Genomic DNA, 12,254 nt, shown 5'->3' on the forward strand with positions numbered 1-12,254 from the left:
TAAAATGTTCTATCTCGCATTTTTTTATTTTCCATAGATTCATAAATTTTTCATAGATTCTTTCATAAACAATTACGATTAAATATTGTAAATTGAATGAAAAAAAAAAATGGCAGAAAGAAAATGATATAACTGCAGTTTTCCTCAGATTCGAAATGTCAAATAGAATATTTTAAATCGGGAGGACAGGTGACAAGTTCTGCAAGTACATTTTACCGAGGTCACAGGAGTACATTTTAAATGAAATTTAAAAACTTATAAATTAATAATACCAATAAATTGTTTTAAATAATTTTTGTTTAATTACGAATAATCGTAAAAATTACTTAGCAAAAGCTTAAATAAAAGTTTACGACCTACGACTGATCCCTTGTTGATTCGCTAATATTAGTTACTAAATTATTATGCAAGAGGTCTCACATAACAAAATAATAAGGAAAATATAAAAATCGATTGAACATCGAATCTTCGATCAGGCTTTTTATTTATTCACAACTTCTGCATGCACGTGCCTGTTTTCTCGGATACATGTGCAAATACACGTCCAAAATCATCGGCGAAGCGTGTAATCAGTAAACCGTGTGATCATTCGAATTTCGAAAATGTTTTCGCACACGGTCGAGCAATTCCGTAGCCATTTCGAATTGGCACGGCCACTGATCACCGTTTTCGCTTCTCTCTCAGCATCTGCGTGTTTTCACAAAGGCGCACAAGCGTTGCACCTTGCAATTGGCATGCGGCCACGCATGAATGTCTCGATGTGTAATGACTAAGTCATTGAATTTTGTGCATGCCGAGCCATGTTTCCTGACACCTATCTTTCTTCCTTGTCTTGTTTTCTTGTTTTGTTTCGCCGAGACTTGTCGACGAGGTAATGGCAAAACGATTCTATTCGTAGGTAAAGAGCCTTTCTACATTAATGGAAATGTCAAACGTTCGGAAAAAGATGAAGATATCGCGTTAAATGATTTAGACGCGATCCCGTAATCTCGAGAAGTGCATCGAGATCTGGAATCGAGGAAGGGCGTACACAGGAAACGTCCTATTAGTTCTGAAAGCGCAACATCTGTCCCTTTCTTAGCTAGAAACCAATTAAGGAACGTCAATTAAGAATAGACAGGTGCACGCAGACAACATCGGTCTCGTCGTTCCTCTAATTTATCGAATTAAAGACGTTACGATATGAAAACACCAACTATAGAAACAACGATAGAAAATGATAGAAATAAATCCTACAATTTCAATGAAATTTTTTCATATGTGATTAAACACGAACGAGAGAAAAAACGATAAAAATAACCATGGACATAAATTCTAACGATTAAATTCTGCAATTTCAATTAAATTTTTATATCGGTGTATGCTCATGTGTGAATATGTGCATAACAGTTCGAGTAATTATGAAACAGTCTGCCTGCTTTCATTTAGTTATGGTGTTTGGAATAAGCAGTGGTTGGTGTTGAGTCATCGAAAACATAATGGCAATATCAACCGAGCAACGACAGGTGTAGTTGTCCTTTCTCCTATATAATGACGTCACGAACTTCCAACGATCCTTGAAGCACAGCATTAATGAGCGACTGTAGTGTTATTCATACCTTTCGACCGCGTTTGGTTTTGCTCGATTTTGAATACATTAAGATGAGAACGTCAGTGGATACAGCTGTACGTGCGCAAAGTTCACTTGAGTCGAATCACGAATAAAAACCTCATATAAGTATTACATGAAGTTGGATTATATGAAAGAAAAAAATAAAAATAAAACGGTAAAACGAATATCTGTCACTAATATTCTTTAAAATGATTTCGAATATAAGTAATTTAAACGAGATGTGCCTGCATTCTTTTTCTCTCTTTTTTTTTTTTTTTTTTTGTTTTTTGAAAGTGGAAATTACGGAGCGAAAATGGATTAACGAGGTAAACGAAGTAATTAAGAAAATTAGGTATCGGAGGGTTAATAAAAACAGGCTGAAAACAGGAACAAAAGAATTACACGAGTTAATTATATATATACTGTACTTGATATACATAAATCCATACTTTGACTTGGTAAGCATATTTTTGTGGAATTCAACCGAAAAATTCTTCTCTCGTAAGTACGCGTCCCAACGAGGTACGAATTATAAGCACTCTTGCTCTATGACTGGCACTATAAATTCCCAATTTCAAACTAAAGTCAAGCTCATTAAAATATACCTGCTTAACGTGGTTCGTATCACGTAAACTATCTACGTCTAAATATATAGGTAGAAAGAAATACTATGAAAAAACTAAAATGTTGATTAAATCATTCTATCGGTATATTTATATATGATTATTTAACAATTCGGTTAATCACGAAGCGAATCGCCTTGCTTTATTTAATTATAATGTATTACATAACGACTATCAGTCGATAGTTTTAAACATTACTTCTGTGCTGAAGTGAAAGCATTTCAACGTTCCAATGGTAATAATCATTAACGTGTCATTCATATCATAGATAAGTTATCTACATTACTGGAAACACTGGAATAATTTTATATTTCGACACGGTTTGCCTGTGGATATCTTAAACGGAAATTCGTTAAACGTCCGTTTAAATAAAATGAAATTAGAAGAAAATAAATAAATTGGTTAAACTTTAAACGTTAAATATTCTTCTCTCTACTAATGAAATGAGAAAAAAAATGAAATAGAACTATCCATAACTCACTCTACAAATGATACTTTTCTTCCATTATCGTACTTACTCGTAGTTTATTTATATGACTCCAAAATTCTATCAAAAAATTTCCAAGTCTCAACCATAAAACACTTACACTTGCGAAAGAAATGTAGTATGCTTCAACGAAACGTTGTAACCAATAAAAGATGTGACCAAATGCGATCCAATATCAAGACATTTACCGCCACGGTTACGCAATACGATTTCCTAACTCGTAAAAGTATCGAAGTCAGTGGATTACGTCTCCGTATTCGTGGCGTCGTACCACCTGCGACTGAAACGAAGTCGATGGCCGTTCCATCAGAGAATCGTTTGCCAATGCCTCGATCGATAGTCCAAGCGCGTTCACGTGGAACCTCTTTATCTTGGGTTTTCTTTATTTGCCCCTTTGCCCGTTCGTTTGCCTTGTTGACGCACGATATTGGCGTATCTCGGCTTCGGGCACGCGTATCAGCATCATCAACGCGGCAACAGCAGCAAGCAGCAATCGGAGAGGAAAACAACGTGGGACGCGTGTCGGCGAAGAACATCGAAGTCAGAGGTAGATCCACCGCAACGGTGGACAGGATCATCCTTGTCGAAGACGTCCGAATAGGTCGTCCGAGTCGGGGTTGGGTTTTATCATCGTGGGCGAGCAACAGCGAGCGGAAACGTCGCCATGCCGGCAGGTATTGGCGCTTCGTACAGGTCGTTAGGCGACCTGGGCGAAGACGTGTACAAAAGTACAACGATCGTCGACCAAACACAGACCACCGGGCAGAGCGTCCTCGAGAGTGTCAAGAAGGCTTTCAGTTTCGCCTCGCCCAAGGTCGAGCTAAGGAAAAAGGACCCGCTGATCGTGGACCGCCGTGAGAGCGTCTCGATCGTCTCAAGGTAATGTCTTATATACACGTTATTGTCTGCGTATACAGGGGAAAAACCGGTCGGCAGGTAGGGGTGACGGTCGCGGGACACGCTGTTTCGCTTCGTCTTTTCGTTGTTTCTCGACCTCGGGCCTTTCTACTCAAGATTTACTCATCGCAAGTCGCGGATGAAGTAATTCTGTAAGTAATTCTGATTACTAGCAGATTTGATGCACGATCTGTTTTGCTGACTTTTAAGTAAGAATCTAGATACAGAGTTATCAAATATTGAATCGTTATACAGTGCATCCGATTCTTTTAGTAATTTATGGAATGCTATTATTGTTTATCTTCTTATAAAATTTATAATACTTGTATATATTTATTGTATGATATCGAATGCCTAACACGTTGTTAATAATTTTGCATTATTTAGAATATATAATACGCTGGTTTAAGTTAGTCACTTCATAGACATTCAAATTACGATTAATTGAATTGAAATTATTTCTATATTAAAGAGAAGAACCTCCTTAGAGCTTATCGAATACTTTCTCAGTGAGATAGCATTGTTCGTATCAAAGAGAGATTTCGTATTGAAAGACAAACTCGATCAATGACGAGGTAACCTGGGCAGAAGCTAAGGAGGTCGTGAATGATCGGTTCGAGGTCGAAAATGTCGGCGGTACGGTTAGAGTGCTTTTGCTATTGGCCACGGTGGTGGACTGGGACGTCGAGGAATCGATCGTTACAGTTTCCTGCTGCTTTTTTAAATCGTTCGTCACTGAAATTACAGAAACGTACTTTGTGTACTTCGAAGAAATATGACGAAAATTACGGGGATGGTGGCTTTCCGATTATTAAATTTTATTGCTACTAATACGTCTGACTTACTAACTGCTTGCAATAACGAACTTCGGAAATAGAACCTATAAAGAAGTTCGTAATCTGTCTGCAAATATCGTATCGTTGTTGGAATAAATGTAGGGATTATATTTTGCGCAGATGAATTCCTTTCTCTTTTAAACGTGCAGCATTCTTTGAATCATTTTCGACTCTTAATCTTGTTTTAACCTATTTTCTTTTAATTTAAGAAAAATGCGATACAGACGTTATTGGTACGTCCAATTTCTCGTGTCAATTTTTTATTATAAAATTGGTTTTAAAACGGTAGAAATTTTTTCCCTTATTGATACAAGAGTGAGGTTGAGACGTAATAATTCGATGACGGCAACAGGGTTAATACCTTTCTCCTGCTACGTTGAACTCTGTAGCTTGAATTCGTGCTGTAGCTTAAAACGGTATTCGAAGTACGTGTTGTGTTTAAACAATATCGTAGGAATTTTTCATAAATATATTATGTGTATTGTATTTCGAAATTGTATTATCGCTGTAATGAAACACGACTATTATGATTATGTTGATAAAAAAGACGAGTTTGACAATGCATATTTTGTTAGAATGTTAATGAAATTTCAATTAGATGTATTTCACATAATATATTCACAAAAGTTTTCCCTGGTTTCTTTAGTACCGAATAAACCACGGGACAACACCTTGGATTTTCCCAACATTCGATAAACGAAAAATGTTCAGGAACAAACAGCCGATTTAATCGTTCCATTTGAAAATGAGAAATTGCATCTGCGATGTTCTTGTTTTTCAAATTCCAATCACGATTTCTTGGATGGCGATGCACTGAATTTGCAAGTGCTCCATAACTGAGAATAATTAAGGATCGATAGCGCGACCACGGCAATGTGGCTCCAACGATTTCGATCTTGCGATCGCTTCTCGATGTGAGCTCCTTCCAGCCTAACTACGAATCGAATTAGGCACACGCGTGTCCCTGTTATCAGAATAATCAAAGACTGGTTTAACCTTAAGCACGGACGGACTTTAGGACCGGAAGTTGGTGGTGCGACTATTGATCGGTCTGGGTACAAAAGCAGGCCACGAGGTAAGCCGCATCGTGCGACATGAACGTCATTCCTTTCCTAGCACTTGTACCGCGTGTATTATATTCATTGTCTAATTTTTCCACTTCCTCTGCTTTCCTGTTTATCGCTTATGTTTGTGCTCGTTGCTTTGCCGCCTTATCTATGCTAACCTGAGCGAATGTCGTAACGCAACATTGGTGATAAGTTTGTCGTGCACCGAATTTTTAATTAAGGATAACGATGTCACAACGCGAAAGCAATTTTAATATTTCTCTTTCTCTGAAAAGACATCGAGGAAAGAATTTAATATCTTATCGAAGAATTTGTGTAATTTTATCTAGACGACCTAAGGTAATATTTCATTTTGATAGAAGACCCTTTCAGATTCGGACGTTTTTGAATTATACATAGCGATATCAGTTTCATAAGATGTGTACATATAGGGATAATGGTCTAATCTAGGTTATAGTCTACAGTGCAGACCACTAATAAGTCTATACCATTTGTAATATCGGCGGAGAAAAGTTTCCAATAAATCCAGTACAAATTCTGTTTGATATTTATGAATGAAGTTAAATCAGAATTCTTATATGTTGCTACGACGAGATCAAATATTATGGAACGTATAGCGTTATGTGTACTTTGATTCGATAGTAGAGAATTGAGCAAGACAGGAAATATGATGTTTGAGATTAAGTATATGATATAAATCACAAATTTTGAAAAATGTGATATATACGTTCAGTAGAATACAAAGCTGTGCTCTTTGTAATACGAAGCTATTATTCTGATTTATGTTTCCGGTATCTATCTGCTATTTACATTTATCTTCCGACTATTCCATGCACCAATAAAAGCATATATATATATATGCATTATTATTATACGCTTTGATTTATGTTACAACACTCTGAGAATTTCCGTACATTTAAATCAGAGTAATTCCTTTCAGCAACAAATTGTACACATTCTGACAGTAAAGTTTTTTTTCTTAAACATATATCTATGTAATTTTTCTCTGTCATATTACTTGTGTTTTCAAAACTGTAATTACCACATTACGCTGTAGCATATAACATTTTCAATAAATTCTAAATCGATCGTAAGAAATAACGTCACAGAGAATTATTTCAATCTTAAATATATATTATAATATATAATCAAAATGAAAGAATTACCATGATTAAATTTTTTTCAAAAAGGGGAATATCAAGCGTGTAATCGCGTGTTTCGTTATATAACGACTGAAAATGGATTTCTTTAAAGTTATCACCGGTGTTATATTGTTATTATCGTTACTAGTAATCTTTTTTTGCATGCACGTAGTCGGATGTGTGTTCCTTTGTCCTCGCAACGCTCGAGTTGCATTAGCGTGTGCTTCGTGGCGCGCGACGACAGCGCGTGCGTTGTGGAACCGGCTTCTCGGTTCGAGAGATCCTCCTGCGAGGTCGATCCTCCGAGAACGGCGACACACCAACCGTATTCAGCACGACGCGTCTCTTAACCGCACGGATCCTCGATTTCCTCTGCGGGGAACAGCCCAAGCTTCTTTTTGTTTCAGCGATGCGTTCGATCGTTCTGGTTCACTTTGTTATCGTCTTTCAAGTCTATTTCCCCCGTTGGGTGGTTCAAGTCAACGAAAATTACGTGACATTAATTTACGATGTATTTCGATCGATCGTTGACCGGAAAATAATGCTTGGAACCTCGAGAATATCGCGTATGCTTGAGGTGCGGTTAGGAAAACGTGTTTCATACTGATACGACAAATGATACAGACTTTTGGGTATAGATTATCGTTCATCGGTTTTTTAAAATAATGTATTTGAAATGTTTTAATTATATTGCCTGCTAATATTTGTCGTTGGTACCCGGGTAGAGGCCGTAAGCCGCTAGGGCCGGGTGTTGTTATTATTCGCCGCTATTTTGTTCTAGGGAAAGAAACAGGATGCCGACCGCAGCCACACCCGAGAAATCTGCTCTTTTGGGGTAAGTTTCGTTGAAAACAAACAACGTAGAACGTAGTCGCGTGGTATACGTATCTATGTATGGCATACGTATATGTATCATAGATCTACCCTGCTCATATATGTACGTAGACTGCAGTTGATTTTGTACAGGAGTGAAACTCGCAGTAGCTGATCGAAGCGACCTGTACGTACACGTAATATTCATTGACATCCATCTGCTGTCCCGTAGGGATTTTCAGATCCCGTAGAGAGAGAATTGGCATTGACCCCGATATCGGTAAAGCCGAATGATCGTCACGGTAATAGGCAGCTACGTTGTTAAGAGTGGCAACGTTACTCCTCTTTTTCAAATGTACAGACAAGTCAAGGTTTGCTTTCGATAAATTGCTGATAATGTCAGAGGCGCGAGCGTAGACACGTCTCTCCTTATAAAAATCTAGAACGATCATTTCGATCCGGTGTCATATTTGCACGAACATTTTTCACTTTTTTCCCTTCCCTCCCCCCCCACTCTTTCTTGTTTTTTTCCATTGAAGTTATCGCAATTCTCTGAAGTTGTAACGCAAGAACGAATCGATACGATGCATTAACTCGGGCTCGGAGAAAATGAAATTGTAATGGCGAGGCATTGCGTGCGACCTATTTCTCCTGACTTTTATCGAATGACCGTGTATCGTTTTCGTTATTCACCATGGAAAATATATTTTTGATTACACAGCGGGATGAAGTCTGAAAAGTATCTGGAGCACCGGTTCCGCGGAAAGCGAGTATTTTCTCGATTTTCCACCGGTAAAATGGAATTCTTGTAGCCGATTATTTGAACGAACTTTAGCGGTTCTCTTCGTTGCGCTCTTTGTCGAAATAGTAGGAAAGTTCTTGGAAAGTTTAGCACTTTACGCAATTACGTCTCCCTTTTAAATACAAATTTTGGACACAATTACAGTTCTCAAATATTACCTCAACTTCCAAGGTTTCTTCAAAACTATCTACTTTCAAGCGCGCCGAACCGTATTCTTTTTAATTCAAAGAGCCAGCTACGAGTTGACGCTTGACGTCTGCCTTGGAGTTAACAATAAAGTGCAAATTGAAGTATCAGTTAGCCACTTAATCATCTGTGTTCAATATTTTCGAACTACTTAACAAAATAAAGCAACCGATCTATGTAACAGAGAAAGTGCATATGGGCGAAGTTTAAATGCAATTTCTAACACGACAATCTTAATGAAATCTGCGTTACATAACCGTCTCAAATGTACTTCGTTCGTGTACGCTGTTCACGACGAGCCAATGCGAGTCAAGCGGCAGCAGCCGCTTTGATGCACGACGCGACATTAAATTTCTAATTCTACCAACACGTCGTATTGTGTTCCCATGTAATTAAACTACTAGACTTACGCTGCTATCTGTTCGTACATAATGACGCTTGATTCGAACGTGTCCACGAGACAAAGAATTCCGCTATCGAATATATCGCAATCCTAACACGTTTCGCAATTTATTGTTGTATACATGTATCGACACGTTCTGTTGTAATTAATTTAATTTTGAGATGGATTCGCTCTTGAAGCGTGCATTGGGGATACGTGATCAATTGCGCATTATCGTGTACAAGTCTCGAGTGCATCTTGTTTTGATTGAAACGGTCAAATCGAACGATCAAGTAATTAATAGAAGAGTTTGAGTTGCCGGTTATTTTTCTCTGTTGTACCGAAATTGGGTAATCAGACAGACTGGCGCCCTACTTCAAATTGCAACCAATAAACTTCTTCCTAATTGATCTCCGTTGCGGAGGAGTTAGCAGTGAAATTAGGATTAATTGCGGGTCATTAGAGAAAGGAACAATTTCTCCTTGAAAACGTTAAGTTGCGCAATTTAAAAATATTTACTCGCAAATAGGAGCCAAGTTTCCGCGTTACATGGAAAGCAATGGGCAATATCGATCAACGTAGTATTTGTGTCACAAGCCTGTGGCAGCTGACAGTGCCATACATCGCTTAAAATAATATCCCGGATAAGAAAACTTGAATCTGTGGTTTCATCTTGTAATTCGAATTAAACAATTTATAAATAACGCCTGGGAAATATTTGAAAAACTGTCTCGACCTTTGAGGAATGCAGTTCTTCCACGTCAAGTTTAATCTTTTATCCTTTTCCTCTTTTTGACTCTTTGAAGCATTTTATCTTAAATCGAAAAGGAAGAAAATCGACTGTATTTCGTTCTGAAACTCGAGATATGCAATTTAGAGATAATATTTAAAAAATATTTGGACAGTCCCGACATTTGAGGAATGCAGTTCTTTCACGTCAAGTTTAATCTTTTATCCTTTGCCTCTTTTTGAATCTCCGAAGCATTTTATCTTAAATCGAAAAAAGAAGAAAATCGACTGTGTTTCGTTTTGAAACTCGAGATATGCAATTTAGAGATAATATTTGGGAAATATTTGGAAAATTGTCGGTGTCAGTTCTTTGACGTCAAACTTCATCTTCTTTGCTTTATATATTTTTCTAACTTCTCTTTTGCATCGCAGTATTTCATTTTCAATTCAAAAGAAAAATATGGCCTTTTAGGATATCGTAACGTATAAATACGCACATATCCTTCGTTGACACTTATTCACTCCTGCGGTATAAGACACGCGTGATGATAAATGGTGTTAGCAGGACATTAAAATGTAAGAGTTCCTTGTGACACGACTCTGTGAACTCATACGTCATTTTGTTCTACTTTCGCTGAAAATTCGTTTTTGTACCACTTGGCAACACGCCGGATTCACCTGAATTGTACGATCCTCGGGACTTAGCTCAATTTCCCAGTCGATAAAAACAATGAAACCATCTCTGTCTCTTTTAAAGATATGTCATTGGTAACGTGATCGAAGCATTAGAAAATCGGAAACTCTACACCATCGTATGAAATTGTGGTTTCCGCGAGACGTACTCTTCTAGAATATTGGCTCGTGTTTTGTTCTGTCACGTGTTTCGTTATTAAAATGAGAGAAATATCAACACGAATATGAAATTACTTCATACAGCAACTGGATTGCAACGTAACCAGGATACCGATCGTAACCTTAATTATATCGTAATAATCCATAATAAGGTATATTAGTATACATTTCTATAAACAGTGTCTGTAACGAGAATATGGTAAAAAAGTGAAGGTAAATTCGTGATTCTCTAATTACTAATTAACAACTGTACCGAAATATCTTATACGCTGTCATTGCGTTACAATTTCGATCATTGTAGCGACTAATTAACGAAAACGGAAATTCCCACGTTATTCAATTCTCGTGCAACATCATAGTGTCCTTTAGAGGCAGACAAGTTTCAATAACAGAGAGAAGTACCTACGTTGCATAATTAGCGAGTGCGCATGAAACTAGAGAAGAGGTCACGAAATAGTTGAAAATTAGAACAAAGACCCTACAACGACTCTTCGAGGATCAGAGGCGAACGAAAGGTAACGAATTGTTGTGAGATTGAAGTTAATGCATGGTATGGATACACCATATTTCATTTTTCTCTTTATATTACATTTTGAGATGCATTTTTCTCGACGTTCAGCATTCGATCAATTTTTATCTTTAGAAGCGATTAAAGTTTATTTTTCTCTGGGTGAAACGGCTTTAGCGAATCGTGCTCTGCATTCAGCATAGATTTAGCGAGCTATCGTTCGAGATCGCCTGGTTTTCGAAAGAAAGCCTGACTGCAGAAAGGAAAGACGTAAATCAATCTGTTCCCGACAGCCTCGTCTTACATGCGTCTCTCTGCGACAGAGGACTGGCTGACGAAAAAACGTCATGTGCAGCTCGGTTAATCGATCGGTAAAAAGGATACAAACGAGATATCGAATGACGGGAATATCGAGTGTTCCTTCGTGGTGGTTAGCTTGGTTTTTATCGATCCAATGGTTTCTTACGAATCCACCATTTTCTCTTCTTCGGTAAGCGTTACGAATCTCGACAGGTACCGTAAACCGTATACGACTTGTTTCTACTTCTAACCGCAGCAATTTTATTTCGTGTTTCGGTGTGCTTTCATAAATTTGTCTACTCGCGAGGAAGATTATCCAATTGATAATGGAATTGCAATAATCTTTTAATGTATGTATAGCGAGGCTAAGGAAAGTGTTTGAACATTTGCTATAGAAAACATTAAAAAGTACATTATTTCGAGACTTCATTAGCACGCGTTACAACGAGATATGACTGTCCTGAAAATAAGAAATCTGAAAATGTCTAGCTCTTGAACTAATTGTCAATAGTACATCTTTTCAATATCTTCGTGAACTAACGATATCAAAAATTTATGCCATGATCGATGGAATAATGTGCCTCGTATGTTTTAGCACACTCTTATAGCTTGCGTCAGATTCCTGGTATATTATTTAATAAATAAATATAATATATTATTATTTCTACGATATAAATTATCTGATGACTAACGAGGTTCATTAAACATCGTTCACACTGTAAATTTCACAGAATGTGATACACGAACCCTAATAAAAGATACTGTTTCAGTGGATTCGTTATCTGTTCTAACCGCTCCAGTTTCGAGCATGCGTCGACGTTTATTTGACCTAAAATTTAAATCAACTTTAAATTTCGAATTAACTCTGGAAAAACTAGGAAACTGGGCACGGTATTCGCGATTAATTTGCAGCGAGTTTGAAACGGATTTGAAGCTCGGCTTAAAGCTCTCTGATCTTTCTATGCGAATACCTCGAAAGTTCTGCCGTTTTTTTTTGCCCGCTAAGTCATTGAAGGCAGCCGCCGATTAAATCCTGCTT

At 37.5% G+C, this 12,254-nt stretch overlaps 1 protein-coding gene across 9 annotated transcripts in view; it reads left to right on the forward strand.

Annotated features, from left to right (window-relative positions):
* Window positions 1-12,254, forward strand: part of MESK2 (misexpression suppressor of KSR 2) — a 123,074-nt gene that overhangs the window by 92,662 nt on the left and 18,158 nt on the right. For 3 of the 9 annotated variants that reach the window (XR_011175249.1, XM_069128803.1, XM_069128813.1), the window contains exons 2-3: window positions 3,162-3,580; window positions 7,425-7,478. The exons of 3 other annotated variants lie outside the window; for them this stretch is intronic. Coding sequence is in view for 4 of the 6 variants with exons in the window: in XM_069128803.1 (XP_068984904.1) it covers window positions 3,366-3,580; window positions 7,425-7,478 (269 nt within the window). In the remaining 2 variants the exon portion in view is untranslated. Of the gene's footprint in view, window positions 1-3,161; window positions 3,581-7,424; window positions 7,479-9,097; window positions 9,120-12,254 lie in introns of those variants that run through there. 3 more of the 9 variants (XM_069128823.1, XM_069128854.1, XM_069128874.1) reach the window with 3 other exon arrangements.

The sequence above is a fragment of the Bombus flavifrons genome, chromosome 2 (genome assembly GCF_040668555.2).
Source record: "Bombus flavifrons isolate JBK064 chromosome 2, iyBomFlav1_principal, whole genome shotgun sequence".
Lineage (NCBI taxonomy): Eukaryota > Metazoa > Arthropoda > Insecta > Hymenoptera > Apidae > Bombus > Bombus flavifrons.